Genomic DNA, 17,839 nt, shown 5'->3' on the forward strand with positions numbered 1-17,839 from the left:
CTGGTTGAAATGAAAGTGGATCGGTGCCCTTACAGTCAGTGACTCCTTGATTCTATCATTGATTGGAACTCCACTTTCCAGGAAATTACACACATGCCGTACAATAGTGTCTGAACCCATATTAGCCAATTGTCGACGTTATGAGTTCTGTCAAATCTGAAGCTGCTGTCCCAGATAAATGGGCTTTATGAAAAGTTCCTGTCAAATTATGTGGGGGCAAATGAATTGGAAATTCCTATTCTGAGTATAAATAACCTACTATTTGAAGAGATACAACATGTATTTTACAAAGACATGGTTCATAAGAAGGCAGCTCTAGGCAAAGATATTAAATCGTACGATCTCACTTGTAGGCAGGCCGAAAGCTCTCAAAGATCTGTGGTCTTAGGCGGCGATAGGAATTAATAGCCCAAGCTAGGCGCACTTATAAAGCCTCGTTAAATCTAGCAATAAAGAATTGAGATGGCAAAAGTTGGGACAAAATGTCTTTCGTTAAAACAAATGATAATAGCCTCTTCTGGTGTACAGTAGGCAAAACTAGAACATAAAATGCAGAAAGTTCCCCCCATCATATGCCAGCTGATAAATGGGTATCTCACTTCTCTGATCTCTACGAGGCAAAGGCTTCAGATACCCCAGGGCCCTGCTGTAGGTATATTTCGCCACGACATTAAAATAGCTCACGTTCCAGCTATTGCCTTTAGCTTGGAGGATACTGCTAGAGCTATCTCCTCATTAAAATCTGCTAAGGCGCCGGGACTGGTTAAAATTCCTGGCAACTTTTACAAATCGGAACCTTCGATTTGGACAGGTTATCTTAACCTACTCTCCAATGCTATCGCACGAGGGGGGAGATACCAGACTCCTGGGGAGGAGTTGAGATTGTTACAATATATTAAAAAACAGGTGATGAATGCCGCCCTCAAACTATAGGCCAATTAGCTTAATCCATATTGCTCAAAAAAATTTGCAAAGCACATTCTTGAAAAAGTTACATTGGGAAGACTTAAACAATAGCCCTCCAAGCTGCGTTTCGCTAAAAAATAACTTCCTCTGATCAAATTTTTAGATGTGCCATACTATACTGGAAATATATTTTATTGCGTCATCAAAAACTGTGACTTCTCTATCTTGGATCCGCTTTTGATCTCATTGCACGCACTAATTTGTGGCATGTTTTAAACACAATGGGAGTCCCCTTGAATGTGATCCATCTTATGTCTCAAGTGTACAGTAACAACTTTGCTTGGGTACGGTGGGGTCACATGGGAGAATGAACCGAACGCATTCCCTTCCAGCGGGGTGTATGGCAAGGGTGTATCTTCGCTCTTCACCCTTTATGTAAATGATGTTAATATTTTGATCAACTGCAGAAATTATTCCCTTGTCCAGAACAGTAATAAGGTACTGATTATTTTATTTGCAGATGACTCCCTTCTGATGTCTATGACACTAATGGGGCTCCATCTCCTTGTTGACAAATTTACAGACTTTTGTCTCTCAAGGGGCTCAACTCCGTGTTAACAAGACTAAATATATGGTGTTTGGGAAGGGAGTGGTCAAAACCCCATTATTCGACTAGGTGGAGAAGCCCTAGAGAGGGTGTGGAGTTTAGATTACCTGGGAGTCAAAGCAATGGAGAACTTTAAGTGTAAAGGTCAAGTTATCAAAAGTAAGCTACTAATTGAGCACTGAGCAAATGCTATCAATATGTTGCATAGGCAAACGAGCTCTCGTGCGGTCTCACTAGCCCTTGAAGTATATTGTGCCATGACACAAGGGGCCTCTCTTTAGGGTCCTGAGACTTGGGGTTGTACTGACGTTTCTCCACTTACAACTGCAGAAAATACATTTGTCAGACAGTTGGTTTCCGTTCCAAGCAGCGCACCGTTAATTCCCCTATTCTCTGAATTAATTTAAAAAAAATTGCAGATCTGGCCTCACTTAGACTGGGTTCGCTTATGGGCTTCACCGATCTAAGAGTTCAGAGACGGCCTTGTAGACTTGCTTAGTGCAGGAGGTGTTACATCAGTACCCATTATAGGAGTGGAAATAGTAAAGCTTAGTGTGTGTGTATATATATATATATATATATATATATATATATATATATATATATATATATATATAATACTTTCCAATAGACCGCTTAATTTTCAAGAGATCAAAGGCCACAACGGGGAACTGCTGGAGGATACTTTAATAACTTGTTGTAAAGCGTAATGCATTTGCATTCACTGCCTTCCTCAGACGCTGTAGCAAACTGGAAACGCTGCCAAACCCCTCCTTTTGTTCTCCTGTGGTCCTCCCCCAAACAAGGAAAGTCAGCTGACCATGCCAAATCACCGGCAGCTGTATTCAGAATGCTGTAGACCACACCTCTCATCATGCACCAGAATGGTAAGTGCAGTGGCGTGGATGTTGCTTGGTGCACACTGAAATTCCAGGCAAAAGCGGGGGGGTGATGTAGCTCTTGGTATATATATTTATATTTTGGGGGCGCTAGAGGGCGCGCAAACGGAATGGCCTCCTTGCAGTGAGGCTCTCGTACCCTGGAGCATAAATTATGACCTATCGGAGGAACTGCGGTCCCAAAAGCCGATAATTTGGCAGATCTGGTGACTCCTCAGACCCGGTCCGATATTGAACCGGATGCGCGACCCGGTTGCGGAGCAAGCGACTGTGCCAGCTTTCCCTGGGACTTGCACTGGAGCTGCGGGGCTGTGGAGGAGCGGCTGCAGGGGCTGGGCAAGACCGGGGATAGGCACGAGGGGCTGGGCCTCGGCTTCCGGCCTCCATTGAGAACATCGCGGTGCCCGATCCCGCAGTAGAGTGCGGACTGCTGCTGGCCATGCGGCTGCTTCGGGACAGATCCCACGAGGGCGAATATGAGAGAGGTGAGGCGGGAGCCACGGGGGCTGTGGTGGCTGTGGCAGGCATGTGCTGGGAAGACCCTAGAGCGCGACGTGGTGGCCCTACCCGCACCCCGCTGGGGGCCCTTGGGAGAGACATTGCAGTGGAAAGATAGTTGAGCCCTTGGGGGCGGCAGAACATATGGTGGGTCCAATCAGGGGGGCACTGACTGCCGGACTGGAGAACCGTTTACTTGAAGGTGGCCTGTACGTTCGGGGGTTGACTGAGTCACCCTGCTAGAACGTTCTGGTCGCATTTACCAACCCCCCCCCCCCCCCCCCCCCCCCCCCGAGCACTGAACACTGCGCAGTGGAAGTAGCTGGTTTGAGCTAGGACAACGACTCGCTGGGCCTACAGGAAGAGATATACCGGACTGCTCATAAGTGTGCCGCTTATACATCCTGTGGTGGAGTCAGTTTTGAAAGTACAGACGGCCTGAAATAGCGCTGTGCCCACCATACGAATATAGGGCATATTTAAGACTAGTTCTGCTGAGAGACTTGAGCACATAGTGCGCACTGAAAAGAGACACAATGGTGAGGCAGGAGAGTCGACAAATGCGGCTCACCTTTGACGCTACCAAAAAGGGGGCCTAAGACGCCGTTGGTGGAACACACAAGCGGGGCGACCGCGGCGGGTGGTGCCCGCTCCAAACCGCCCCCACCCCCCACCCCCCGCGGGCTCGGACATGCAACAGATCTTGCAGGAAATGCGGCAGGGGTTTGCCACAATGGTCGACAAATGGACCGCATGTCATCGCGGTTGGATGCCTTAGTCTACAAGGTGGACCAGCACGAGGAGAGGATAAAGATGGCCGAACAGCGTATATCGGACACTGATGACACCACGGCAACTCGCACGACGCAACTGGCCCGGATGGACAACCTGCTTCGGGTCATAGCTGCGAAAAACTAGGATTTGGAGGCCCGCAGCAGACGCAATAACATCCGCGTAACGGGGGTTCCGGAATCCACGGATACAGGCAGGATGGAGCTCTGTCGAAAAACTGCTTCGAACAGCCATAGGGGAGGACACATTCTCTGCGTAATTTATTGTGAAAAAAGAGCGCACAGATATCTGGGGCCTGTACCTAAGCCTGGCGCACCGCCGCGTCCCATTATCGCGCGCCTGTTGAACTATCGCGATCGCGATGTGGCTCTGAGGGCAGCTCGCACCAAGCAGACATTGTCGTACAATGGTGTGAACTTCTTTATCTACCCGGGCTTCACTCAACTAGTACAGGAAGAGAGGCGCAAGTTCCTAGAAGTCAAAAAGAAGTTGCGTACTGCACAGATAGACTACGCATTGCTCTATCCAGCGAATCTCCGGATAACGCACCAGGGAACACAGCGATTCTTTACGAATCCCCACAAAGTGGAGGAATACCTAAAATCTGTCAGGAAAGCACAGAGGGGAGGAAATGGTCGAGATGTAGCCCGCAAAGATGGTTCGTCGGATATCGTCCAGGAGGATTGAGTTGTAACATAAGAGTGTCTTTATTCTTCTTTTTTCTGACGCACTGCTGATACGCTACACCCCTGGATTCTGAGGGGCACTGAGGACCAAGGACATGCTACAAATCCATAGCTGGGACTCGTGAGCTCATTCCGATGGGAACGTATTCCAGGGTCCACTTCCCCATCTCAGCCGATTCCAAGGGCGGTACAGGACTAATGGCTTGGGGGGGGGGGGGGGGAGGGGAGTGGCTGTGCGCACCTCTTGCATTCCCTAAACGGGTGTACCCCTACCATGGAAAGTGTTGTTTGTTGGGGAGTTTCTGACCTTGAGAGAGGGTAGGTGGGTGGTTAATTCTGGCATGTTGGGGTTGCTTCAGTGGGAGGTGGAGGAGGGAGAGGGAATTGTTTGCATTGGTTCATTGCACTGTTGATTGGTACTGCGTGGAGGACGGGAGATGGGGAGAGAGGGGAGGGAATGGCAGGCATAGTTGGGGACTGCCAACTGGAGGGTGGAGGGGGGGGGGGGGGGAGGGTTTGTTACAGTGAGACACAGTTCAAGACACCAGGCCGAACTCACAGGTTTGAGTGAAACTATACTGGCATGGCAGGGACAGTATCCTTGGTAGTGATGTTTCCGAATGCTAGGGTTGCAGATGGCTTATTCAGGTGTCTCATCTTACAATATTATCCTGGAACATAAGAGGTCTTAATGACGCCCGGAAGGGCAGGAAGGTATTGGCTTATCTAGATCGGCAGTAGGAGCACATTGCGTTGTTGCAGGAGACTCATCTCTCACCTCGTCAGCATCCCTCATTTGCCAACAGGTGGGCGTCAATTAGAGTATTCTCATTTTACTCATCCTATGCCAGGAGATCTGGTTTTTTGATTAAAAGATTGATACGCTTTACACAGATAGGGACACTGAGTGATACGGAAGGTAGATATGTGATAGTGTGGGGCAGGATTGCACAGACACGGTTAAAATTGCTAACTGTTATGCACCGAATGTAGACACACCGGAATTTTTTACAACACTGTGGGGGGAAAGATTATTAATGTAGGATCCATGCACATAATATAGGGCGGGGATTTTAATGTGGCTATGACACCAGCACTGGACAGAACAGATGGCTGCGGGCAATACATTGCAGGGTATTATGGAGGAGGGGGGCCTGATAGATAGCTGCCGTTATTTACACCCTGGTGGGAGGGAAGGGACACACACTTCACATCTCACACTAACACCTGGGCCCCGCTTGATTACTGCCTGTTGTCTAGAGGGCTCAGTATAGATTTGGGTAAAGCGTTACACCTCCCTCGGGCATACTCCGATCATTGCCCTGTGAAGGTACAACTGCGTCTCCCGGGGTATGATGGTGTTAAGCACCCGTGGAGGCTGCAGCCTACTGCACTATTAGATGACGTCTTTAGAACCGAATTGGGTGAAGAAATCGCAGCATTCTTCCCCCGTAACAAAGGCACGGTAGAGAGTGTGGAGATGATATGGGAGGCATTCAAGGTCACAGTTAGAGGCTATTGCATCTCCAGGAGCTTTGGGGTATTGCGAGACATCAGTGACTCCTTGCCGAGCTGGAGCAGGAATTGAAAGCATTAGAGGTGCGGATGCTTCAAAATGGAGATGGAGGCCACATAAAGAGTTTAGAGCGAAATTATCTGAGTTTGAAGAGGAGGCAGCGAGAGAGGTGAATTTTTGAGGGAAACACTGGGTGGCCTGCCGCTACTGCGAAGGAGAAAGACCGGGGCGAGCACTGGCAGAACTTATAAGGCATCCGAAATTTGGTAATAATATACTAGAGATCCAAGGACAAGTTGGCAAGCACGACCAAGATAAAGAGGGGATTTTGCAGGTACTTCGGGCACATTAAGAAACACATTACGAAACACTATACACAACACAGGAGCAGGAAGGAGCGGGGACTGATGCATACTTAGATGACGTGGCGCTATGCTGGCTAAGCGATGAGCACAGGAAATTCCTTGGGGCGCCTCTAGAACTCGACGAGATACGGAAGGCAATTATGTCATTAAAGAATGGCAAGGCGGCTGGTAGTGATGGACTGCCTGCCGAATTCTACAAACAATATATTGACATAATGACTCCAGTGCTAAAGGAAGTCTTTGAAGAGTCACTGGGGGTAGGAATACTGCCTCGCTCGATACGAGAAGTAGTTATTACTTCCCTATTGAAACCCGGGAAAGACCCCAGAGAATGTGACTCCTATCGCCCGTTATCCCTCATAAATTGTTGCGCTAAAATTTTGGCTAAGGTGCTGGCCACACAACTCTCGCTCCTCATGACACGAATAGTGCTCCCTGACCAATCTGGGTTTGTCCCGGGAAGGTCCATAAGTCACAATTTGCGCACGCTTTTTTCACTGATCCGCACAATAGCTCCAGAGTTACCGGTGGCTGCTGTGTTTCTGGCCGCCACAAAAGCGTTCGATTCGGTCGAATGGCATTATTTATTTAAGGTCCTGCGTCGAATGGGATCCCCCCCCCAACTATTTATTTCATGGGTAGAATTGCTTTACACTCAACCCACCGCCAGGATACTGGTCAATGGGCGCCGATCTACACCCATATCGATCACAATGGGTACCAGGCAGGGGTGTCCGCTCTCTCCCCTGCTATTTGCAATAGTAATAGAGCCCCTAGCTTGTAGGATTCGACAATTGCATGAAGAGAGCGCTTTTCAGTGCTTTCAGCGGCAGATAGGGGTGTCGCTATACGCAGACGATGTGACTCTGTACATACGCGACCCGCAGACTAATCTTAATCCACTACTACGAGAATTTCTTGCGTTCGGAGGGTTATCAGGCATACAGATCAATTGGAAGAAGTCTCAATTCTTCCCACTTACTACCGCAGTGAGACAGTTTCAGCTAGATTTCCCCCTAGAGTGGTGCAGCTCGGATCTTCGATACTTAGGAATATGAATCTCTACAGATAGAGAAGAGACACTCCGACTAAACTATGGCACGGCAGTTACCAAATTGGCAGATAGTGTAACACGTTGGATATCCCTACCACTTTCCATGGCGGGTAGAGCGTCACTAAATAAGAAAGTTGTCTTACCTAGCTTTTTTTATCTGTTCCTCAATATACCCTATTACCCTGGAACGTTTTTCTTTAAAACACTGCGGTCGAAAATGTTCTGAGGGGGTAAACAGGCTCGCCTGAACTGGGCGACGCTACCATACGATAAGGGAGGGTTCGATGTGCCTGATTTAGAAATTTACTATATGTGCGCGCAAGCACACTATGCGTATCACTGGATGGTCCCCACACCATTCATGCCACAATTGGCAGCGGAGGACTGGATAGCCCACCCGCTTCCGCTGGCCGGTCTTATACATGGACACGTGAAAGACTTAGATACACAATATACCACAGTGGCATGCACCATTGATGCCTGGAGGCGTATAGCACGTAAATTGCAACTCCAGTTTCTATACTCTCCGCAGATACCGCTGAAATACCATCCGCAGATGCCACTATTGCAGGATTCGGGATTTCAGAGACTATGCATGAGACTTGGAATTACTAAATGGGGCGACCTATTCTTGGAAGGGCGACTCCGCAGTAAGGAGCAATTGTTTCAGGAGGCTCCGCCCACCCCCTAGAAGTCTTCTATTATATTAGGCTGATACAAGGATTAAAAAAGGTATTGCCGGATTATCCGGCGGAACCGGTCATAGTTGCCTCGCTACATGGCATGCTTAGCTCACATAATGGCGGACACCTGGTATCAATCATGTACAGAAGCGTCAGGACACAGAGCCCGGTGGCGGACAGCGCTGCTTGTTTACGCTGGAGGGAGGAATTGGGAAATGACATATCAGAGACTCAGTGGTTATATTGCTGCAACATGACGGCTAATATTTCGGGTAGCTGTAAACTCAAGATAATCCATTACAAGTTCCTACAGCGCTTATATTACACGCCAGCACTGAAGTTCCGCTTTCAGTTGTCAGAGGATGATAGGTGCCTGCATTGTAGGGCAGAAGGTTCAGGTTTTTTACATTTAGCGTGGGAATGCCCTAAAGTGTGGGAATATTGGACGGCTGTACATGGGGCACTGCAAGCGATGACTGGGCATTCATTCGATAAGGATCCGCTCATTATGCTTTTAGGATACACCATGTCTATGCCCAAACCGCTTCGGAAGCTAATAGACATTGCTCTACTACTTGCTAAGCGCAGAGTAGCGTGCCGATGGGGATGTGGCAGAGCGCCTAAATTCAAAGAATGGCTTGCTGATCTTACACACTGCCAAGAACAATGCGCATTATATGAGGAAACACAACCGATGAAGTGTAGACCTAAAGATATATGGGGCCCCCTTCAGGCATACTTGATAGGCGTCACACATACCTTGGATGATGCAACCTTGGTTGATAGCGGTGAGAGTACGACCACAGGACATAACTGTGAGATAGAGGTGCTGATCTTACTGAGGAGAGAACATATAGATGTGTGCTGTGCGGATGGAGATGAGACTTACACTATACCATCATATATTGATGGAGATATGCTAGCGATGGCGAATGTTTATTAACTGATGTATATTCTGTGTCAACAAACTTTTGATAAGTTACGATAGCCAATGCATGGAACAGGTGATTCAAAGTGAACCTCTGGAGATGTACCATGTTCATTTAGATTCATAATAATTACTGCCTGCCGATAGATACTTACCTGCTCAGATATTGTTGAAAGCACATCCCTGCAAACGCTTAGAATCACTATACTGATATTCCTATGCCGGTTATCCATGCTTATGATGTAATATCATTGAAGTGTCTTACTTGTTGTTAATGTACTGCTGAAAATCACAAAGTTCTTTAAAAAAAAATATATATGTGTGTGTATGTATATGTATGTGTGTGTATATGTGTATATGTATATGTATATATATATATATATATATATATTCAACGCTCCTGTTGTACCATGAATCACATGTCACTCACGAGTGGGTGCTTCAGACGCGACGGTACACGCGTTTAAAATTTTTTGGCTCATACTCCATTTCTTTCACTGTGAAACAAATTTCAGCACTCCCGGGGTACATGCAAGTATTTCTTTATTTCGCCATTAGCCGTAGACAGACGTGTTTTGGACGCGAGTCCTTCATCAGTGTTTACTCAGAGTGCCGTCAAGCGGCTACTTAAATACATCGTTGCGACATGCCTCTCAGCATTACAAAACCGGTATCGAAATCGCATGTGCGCCTATGCGAATGTAGCGACCATCTTAGAAAGCATAAAATCATGCAATTCCACTGCAGTACATTACTACTGTAACCACTCTTGCCGTGTATCGGCATGGTAGCCGCTTAAGCTGGTGTAACCTCACTCTAAAGCCGTAGATCGGCATATCACCAGCTCCATTTGCTTGCGCCTTGCGATTTCGGCCCGGAATTTCAAATTAATATGTTATGTTTCTCTTAGGCATGTCCAAATAACATCAACAATATCCATAATCTTGCTTTGGCAACATCAATTCAAACATAGTACAGAAGCCTCTGTCTCCATTAAATATCTCATGATGTTAAACAACGTGGCATACAGAAGAGAATCAAAATTGCGAATGAAAAAGCAAAAAACTGTTAGAAATGATAGGAATTTAGAGTAATCATGATTCATTAATTTTCCTAAATGTACCATTAATTCTTCTCCGCTATTCATCCCATATGGATGTTTAGTTTGCAAATCGATGATATTGCGGGATTCCAGTCTATGTAGCCTCAAAAGTCTGTCCCCTCCCCTTATATGTTTATGTATGTGTGTATATATATATATATATATATATATATATGTATATGTATGTATATGTATGTATATGTATATGTATGTATATGTATGTATATGTATGTATATATCTATATATCCACAATCCTAAGTGCCAGCAACAGCGCACAGACACGAACCAGGCACAGACCACAAGACGAGGATTAAAGGTGAATGAAGTGCTTTATTCCATCGATGGGGACGGCAACATGACTCGTTTCGTCCGGGGAACCCGGACTTGATCACATGACAAACCCAGAGATTCATGTGGTTTAAGTACTGGTTACATTAACACTAGGCTCCTCCCATATTGCAAACACCATAGAAAAAATACCATTAATCACAATTTAGGCTGATAAATACAAAAATTGTATAAAATGTAAAAAAATTATTTACAAATTAAACATAAGAACAAATCATTGTTAATAAAGGGCAAGTGCCCAATACTGTATATCGCCAATGCAAATTACACAAAAGATAAAATGGTATATGTTGTAGTTAAAGGGCCATAGTATAAACAAGTTAAAAAAGTATAAACCCACATGGTAAAATTAGTGCAAAAAGATAGTGCAAAAATACATTATCCCAAACATTTGGGAGAGAGCAATAAAATGTTCAGGCATATAACCTGTGACAAGATGTATCTTGAAGTGAAGAAAGTGCAAAAGTGCAAGGAAGTGCAAAATACGGCAATTCAGTAAACATTTAGGGGGGAGGAGTCTATTGTTATAAACAATAGGATAAAGTGCAGAGTTACTGTAAGAGTAAAGTGACGAATGACATTCAAAAGCAAGAATAGGACGAGACCTTAAGAACATCCTATCTATATATATATATCTCAAAAACACCTCCTCAGGAATGAATACGCACTCGCAGAATCTGTTCTTTCCAAAATTTATTCATTCACAATTTCCAGCATGATAAATACCGACTCGTTTCGCCACCAAACCGGCGGCTTGCTCACGGTTGATCATTACTTTTGCACATAACTTCCTTTAAGAAGTGATTTCAAAACACACGTGATTTACTTGTCACTTCCTGTTGTTACTCGCTAAGCATAGTGGGTTTTGTAGTTTGCTGGATGCTTTTTGTACACAAAATTACATCCCAAACATAAACACATTCCGAATATCTGCAATTGCTGTTCACATTACATTTTGGTGCCCATCAGTGTTAGATTTCTCTATTGTTTAACCCGCAAGGTTTGCAACCACTTTTGTGCAGCCACTGTTCAGTAATTTAAGATTGTATATAAACTTGGGCATAACCAGAGTTATCCAATCCCATGTCCTCATAATTTATAGACCAAGGGTACCCCTCTAGAATTTAATTTGGTTACCCGCTACCAAAAAATTAATTTACATATCTCAATATTGTGGTAATTTTGGTCTGACGAATTTGATGGTCGCCCTCCAGTGGGCAATCGTTATGGGGTGGTTATTGTAAGGATAAAGCCCTCCAGTGGGCTCTTTAGGTTGTGTTCAGTCTGATTGCATCCTTAGACTAAATCGTGCTTGAAAAACTTGGTATTGTGTGTATATTCCCTTTTCTACCATATCCATTATCAAAACCCCACTCTTTCTCAGTGTTTGTCATATGTTAGCTATGATAAACTAAGGAAGGATTGAAAATTAAGCTCCCCATTAAACTATTTACAACATAATGCATTATTCCTATTTAAACCTTTTTCTTTTACAGATGTACATAAAGCTCCTCGCTCTGATTCAGACCATTTGGGTGTAAAGTTCGAGAGTTCAAAATTTGCAGTGATTCCCTGCATCTTAATTTACGCTCCCTATCCCCTCCTCTCTCATGAGGGACAATTGTCTCTAGGGCATAACATTTTAGAAGTTTCCAATCTCCATTATGTGCAGCTTCCATATGTTTCGCAACAGCGTTGCCTCTATCCTTGTTTACCGTAGCCCTTACATGTTCAAGGACTCCTTGAACATGTAAGGTGCAGGGAATCACGGCAAAATTTGAACTTGGGAGCTTAATTTTCAATCCTTAGTTTATCATAGCTAACATATGACAAACACTGAGAAAGAGTCGGGTTTTATCATGCTGGAAATTGCGAATGAATTCATTTTAGAAAGAACAGATCCTGCGAGTGCGTATTCATTCCTGAGAAGGAGGTGTTTTTGATGAATTTCTCTCACTCACTCACACTACGGCACCTTACAAGACTGTGATAACGTTGACTTCGGTTGTGACGTCAGTGGAGTCCTAAGTTCCCTCCGGCGCGCAGACGTCTTTCTTCTTCCGTGCTGCAACGCGGTTCTGTAGAAGTGGTTGCTCGGGTCGTTTTTCTGGCCTACTACGACAGTTCTTTGTCGGTGGGAATAGTGTGCCTTTCCCTAATGTCATCGGTTTTGGGTTCTGTACTCCACAAATGTCGGTTACAGTCCTGCATTTCATTTGCGTGTGGTGTTTGGGAGAACACCACAACTCCGATGATCGCGACTCTCAGAGACTGAATGTGAAGGAGCTCAAGGAACGCCGTTTGAAGTTGCTATTGGCATGTCTGTCACGGTCCTCCTACTTTGTGGCCTCTGTCTTACTGGCATGTACAGGTCAGCTCGCAAGGCCATTCCCAGAGCTTTTCTCCAGTACGTCATGCCTCAGAAACGTCCATGGGTAATTGCAGGAGTTTGAAGTTGCAGCACCCCCTGGTTTGACCTCACGGAGACTGTCTCCCCTGGCTCCTCCCGCTCGCCAGTTGAGGAGGCAGTTTGCGGCTCCGCCTTACACCTCACCGACTTTTCGGGAGCTAGGGCATAAATGGCCCAGATGATGGAGTATTATAACACTCTACATCTCATTTTTGGGCCCCCACCTTCCACTGGAGTACTCACAGACCCCAAGGAAGTGAGTGGAGCCACGCCAGTGGGTTTGTCCTCTGACAGTTGGTGCCGGTCGTCATTTGCCGACGCAGCTATGGTGCCGGTGCACAGCCCTTCGGGGACTCCCCCGTTCGTCAGTTATCGATCAGCCGACTCTGTCATTGATGTCGGTGGTGACTATCGAAGTCTATTCTCCTCCAATCGACATTGAAGCGTCGCCTTCTCGATGACGATCAGCGTCGGTAGAGGAAATTGGGGGGGAATGCGGTATATTCACTTCCTTCTCACGGTGAGACTTCAGAGGGTCACCTTGTAACTGGAGATGCAAGGGGACCTGGGCCCTTTCAGCTCATTTCTGAGTTTTTTACATCTCTGGTGGAGAAGAGTATATCCGCTCTTAGTGAGGCTAGTGGGCTGGAGTACTCTCCAGCCTCTGAGTTTCTTTCCTCTCCTGGTATTGCTATGGAGACAAGTTCCTCCTTTGCATGTTAGTTGAGGAGAGTTGCTGCAGTTTTGGAGTTGTCACTGCCTACGGTTGAAGTCCGCCAACCCTCTGATTGACGTCGTTTGCCAAGGACATACTGGGGAAGAGCCTGTCCTTCCATTCAGTGAGGCCCAGAATGACATTGTTAGGAACTTGTGCTAAGCCTGATTCTGAGGTCACAGTGAACTGCGCTACATCTTGCAGACCTCTGCCTGTTCCACAAGATCCAGTTTGTCTCATCAGACATCCTATGTCATGTAGCCTGGTAGTTCAGGCGACTACAGCCTCTCAAGATATGGATTCTTAACCAAAGTCTCCTTTAAGTAGGGACTCTAGGAGTCCAGATGCATGTGTCAAACACATCTTTGCTCTGCTAGTTCTGCTTTAAGGTCTACAAACATGCCTTGTGTTCTGGGGTGTTTTTCCCATGCTCTGTGGGATACCTTTAAGATTAGGTTTCGGACACCCTCTGTCCTGATGTTGAAAACTTGATTTAGAGCTGGGCAACAGGCAGCTTAGCTAATAATCAGATGTGGCTTTGATACTACTGAGTCAGTAGGCCAGGCCTTGGCATCCTTGGTGGTGCTCCGGCATCATGCTAGGTTAGGATCTTCAGGCTTTACAGAGGCTTTGCAGACCCTTTGAGGGGCGCCCATCTTTTTGGGGCTCAGGCGATTCCGCATTGAGACGCTTACTTGATAAGAAAAGTCATACAGAGTCTTGATTATTCTTTAGCTGTTATTGTTCTTTAGTTTTGTCACTGTATTTGGGTTGTGTAGGTGATATAGATTTTTTTAAATTTTTTCAAAGGACTAGCCTTGTTAGGGCATTAACATGTCCGCCTTTTGGGGCACCAACTGTGAGGAGCAGAGGAAATAGTCAAGCCTAGCATATGATTTATGGGCCGCTGAGTAGTAAGTGTATTCCGTGGAGTGTGGGTGGAATTGTCTCCATAGGTCGACCAGGCCAAGGTCTGAGAGATGCGCGTGTCCCTCTGTGGAGAGTGATCCCAACTGCCCCGATCGTTGGCATGAACGATCCGCTGTGTTATGGAATACCAAATTGAGGTTGCCCCCCAATAGCAGGTGTGGTTGAGTGTTCGCTGTGGCTGTCTCTAAGGCCGTATGTAGGAATTTCCTGACCCTAATTAGGCGCGTATATGGTGCCCACTAAAAGTGTCTGCCCGGCTATCAGAAATCGGTGTATCAGCAACCTGCCCTTGATCTCTGCCTCCCTCTGGAGAACTTGACCCCTAAAGGACTTGGACACCAGAATCGCCACCCCAGCGACCTTCTTAGATGCGGATGAAAAAAACTGCTGGGGGAAGGCATGGGATTTAAGTCGGTGGTGGTCCTTTGACAGCAAGTGCGTCTTCTGTAGGCGGCAGATGCCCGCTGTGGAGTGCTCTAGGATGGAAAGTATCGCCCGGCGTTTGATAGGGTTATTCAGTTCCCTCACATTAAGAGAGAGTATGTTCAATCTAAGAGGCGCCATAGCCGCGCCATGCCAACTCTGTGCGCGCGGTCAATATGAATGTCAAACTCCGCAGGTTCCCCGAGAATTTCTCTGAATAGCTACTGTAGCAGGTGACACTGGCCCCTTCCGCTTTCAATGGCACCCCCTCGGACACGTATGTTATTCCGGGAGCGGTTTTCGAGGTCCTCCGCTGGGCTTGGAGGTCCACTTGTTGCTCCCGGAGGCGAAGAACTTTCTGCTGTAGAAGTTCCACCTTTTCGGTGCGGTAGTGGTCCGTGCCCTCCAATGTGGCCAAGCGCTCCCCCAGATCATCAACATCCCTGCGGAGTTCACGCTGCTCTCCCGCCAGATCTTGCTTCAGGGCCTGGAAATAATCTCTCAGAGTATTGAAGAGTGACTCAAGGAAGGCCTTTGTGATGGGGGCCCCTTCATCATCCTGCCGCTGGATGTTGGGGGCGGATGTGGGTGAGGGAGGGGTCTGGTTTTCCTCCCCTCTGGGGTCGCCCTTGCTAAGCATGTCCGTGATTGTGCTGTTGTTCCTGCGCCCCACATTGGCCATGTCGCCGTAGTCACTCTGGCTCCCAAGGGTCACTGGGAAAGCGTGCCGTCAATTGGGGGGGTCGTAGGTGTCCTCCGCTAGAGCCGCCCGGCCTCCCAGCAGTGTTCAGGCCAGTTAGAGCTGCAACTCCCAGTAATGCCGGACCTCCGGTTCCTGAATCCCCCCTGACCTCTGATGATAAGGGCACCTTAGGTCCAGAGCCGGGGCCCCAGGACCAGCCCCGGTGGGCGAGTGTGTGGGTGTTCCCTGGGCAGCCGAGGCAGGGCCCCCCAAGTCTAGGTGTGGAAGTGTTGCGGGCCGGTGTAGTAGAGCCCCGCTCCCGATGGCAGGGCTAAGAGCTAGGCCCGGTTCCGGGGCCAGAGTCTGGCAGCCCCCCTCGTCGCGTGTGCAGGCCCCCGACATTCGTCGCTGTCCCCCGGGGTGGTGAACTCAGGGGGGGGGCGCGCAAGTGTCCTGAGAGCTGAGCAGCAACGGACGGGCCCCCCCTCTCCTCCTGGACTAGGCCCGAAGCCAGGGCCTCAATTTAGGCGATCGCCCGAGCTTCAGCCTCTCACCTGTCTCCTGCCGTCGCCCCCTAGGTCAGGCAGCTGATGATTGGGAGTCTCCACTCCGCCTCCAGAGCGTATGATTTGGCCCGGGTGCACCGCTGGAAGCTCCGCCCGGGAATGCAGTCGTAGGCGGGTACTCTTCTGTCCGGGCCAGGCCCAGCGCCCGGACCCCAATCTCGTGGGTGGCTCGCCGGGGGCAGCTAGGCCATCTCCGGCCGCTCCACACGTGCGCCGGAGGCTCGTCTGATTCTGCAGGGGCCTAGCTCCGGCCGTGTGCCGCCCGCTACTCTCCACCAATGGTGCTCAGACTGCCGCGGAGCATGGCGTGTCGTCTCAGCTCGCGGCCGCCATTATAGCCCTCCGTCGCACCGGGATAACGCAGAGGGCCAGAGAGGGGCCCCAGCCGCAGCGCCAATGCTGTGCTCCCGCCAAAGATGTCGCGGCACAACCCGCCGCTCGGTGCTACTGGATATAGTGAGTTTTAGGGAGGTAGCCAGCTGATGGAGGGGTTACACGGGGATCAGGGCCGGGGAGCCGGGAATAGCACGTCTTATCAGGCCGCCATCTTGGCCACGCCCCAATGTCATGTTTAAAAGGATTTGCAGTGCCAATGTACGAGCATCACCACCTATATGAATCTCCGACTGACCCACCCAGTTCCTTGTGCGGAATCTCATGTCATCTTTTGAGATTTAACTCTGGGCAGAGATTTTTTCTTTGTCACATATAACTCGTTCATATTCATATATAGAGTGAATGGATTTTGTGAGTGTATGGATGAATGTTTGTTGGTGTTTGTCTTGTATTCAGGGCCATGAGTGTTTTATGTAGACTGTGGTTGTTTTTTATTGTATATTCAATTTAAGTGATGTATCTTTTGATAAAAGAACTTCCTTTTAATTTATGTACATAATATATTTGTGATGGAATAGGATAAAATGAGAAAAGAAATATCTTTTGATACAGATAATGAATTAAATAAATATAAACACAAAAAATAGTTTTTTATAAAAATGAAATAAAGAGAAATGTTTTGAAAAAATAAATATAGAATGTTCTAATTCTTGTCTGTCACAAGTGTACTTTAAAATTTATTGTGATCAATTTCTCTAGTGAAGTGCTATGGTCAACGAGGGAAATGTCTACTTTCTTGTGTTTATCCATTCCCCTCTTTTCCCAGACCAACATTAATTTTTTAGGGGGTCCCTTCATTTTTTGCTACTCAACCAGTCCCATAGGCAAGTAGATATTTGATTAAATTATACACCCCTGCAGCCCACTGGCTACATTAGAAAATGGCGCTAGGGGACGCCAGATCTCACTCACATTTCTTGAGCCTCTCTAGGAACAGTTCAGCCACATGGCAATTTGGCGGAATTCGGCCAAAACTCCACGTTACAAGAGTAGCATGGAGACACCAAATCTGCCAATTCAACGAGTGGGATGAGGCATTCCTCCCACCCCTATTCATTTTTCCGTTTACACGTTTTTCTTTTTCCTTTTCAGAAGGATGCATCTTTGAAGCCCCCGCAGCGTAAAGAGCATCGTATGAAGCACACTGGGAAGAGAAAACGCCCTGATAACGACTCTGAGCCCGAGCACCCAGAGGGCTGTCCAGAACAAGATCTTAATCAGGCCAGTGGGGAAAAGGAGAGAAGGAAACAGAGTAAAAGGAGTAGCAAAGAGGTAAGAAAGAGGTAGAGGGTAATGCGATTACAGAGCTGTTGCACACCGCAGAGAACAGGT

The 17,839-nt window shown here is 47.3% G+C and overlaps 1 protein-coding gene across 2 annotated transcripts in view; it reads left to right on the plus strand.

The window, feature by feature from the left end:
• FBRS (fibrosin) overlaps nt 1-17,839 on the plus strand; it is a 457,478-nt gene that overhangs the window by 95,338 nt on the left and 344,301 nt on the right. For both annotated transcript variants that reach the window (XM_086931672.1, XM_086931671.1), the window contains exon 2: nt 17,600-17,779. In XM_086931672.1, the coding sequence (XP_086787798.1) occupies nt 17,600-17,779 (180 nt within the window). The remainder of the gene's footprint in view (nt 1-17,599; nt 17,780-17,839) is intronic.

This window comes from Lissotriton vulgaris, chromosome 7, assembly GCF_964263255.1.
Source record: "Lissotriton vulgaris chromosome 7, aLisVul1.2, whole genome shotgun sequence".
Lineage (NCBI taxonomy): Eukaryota > Metazoa > Chordata > Amphibia > Caudata > Salamandridae > Lissotriton > Lissotriton vulgaris.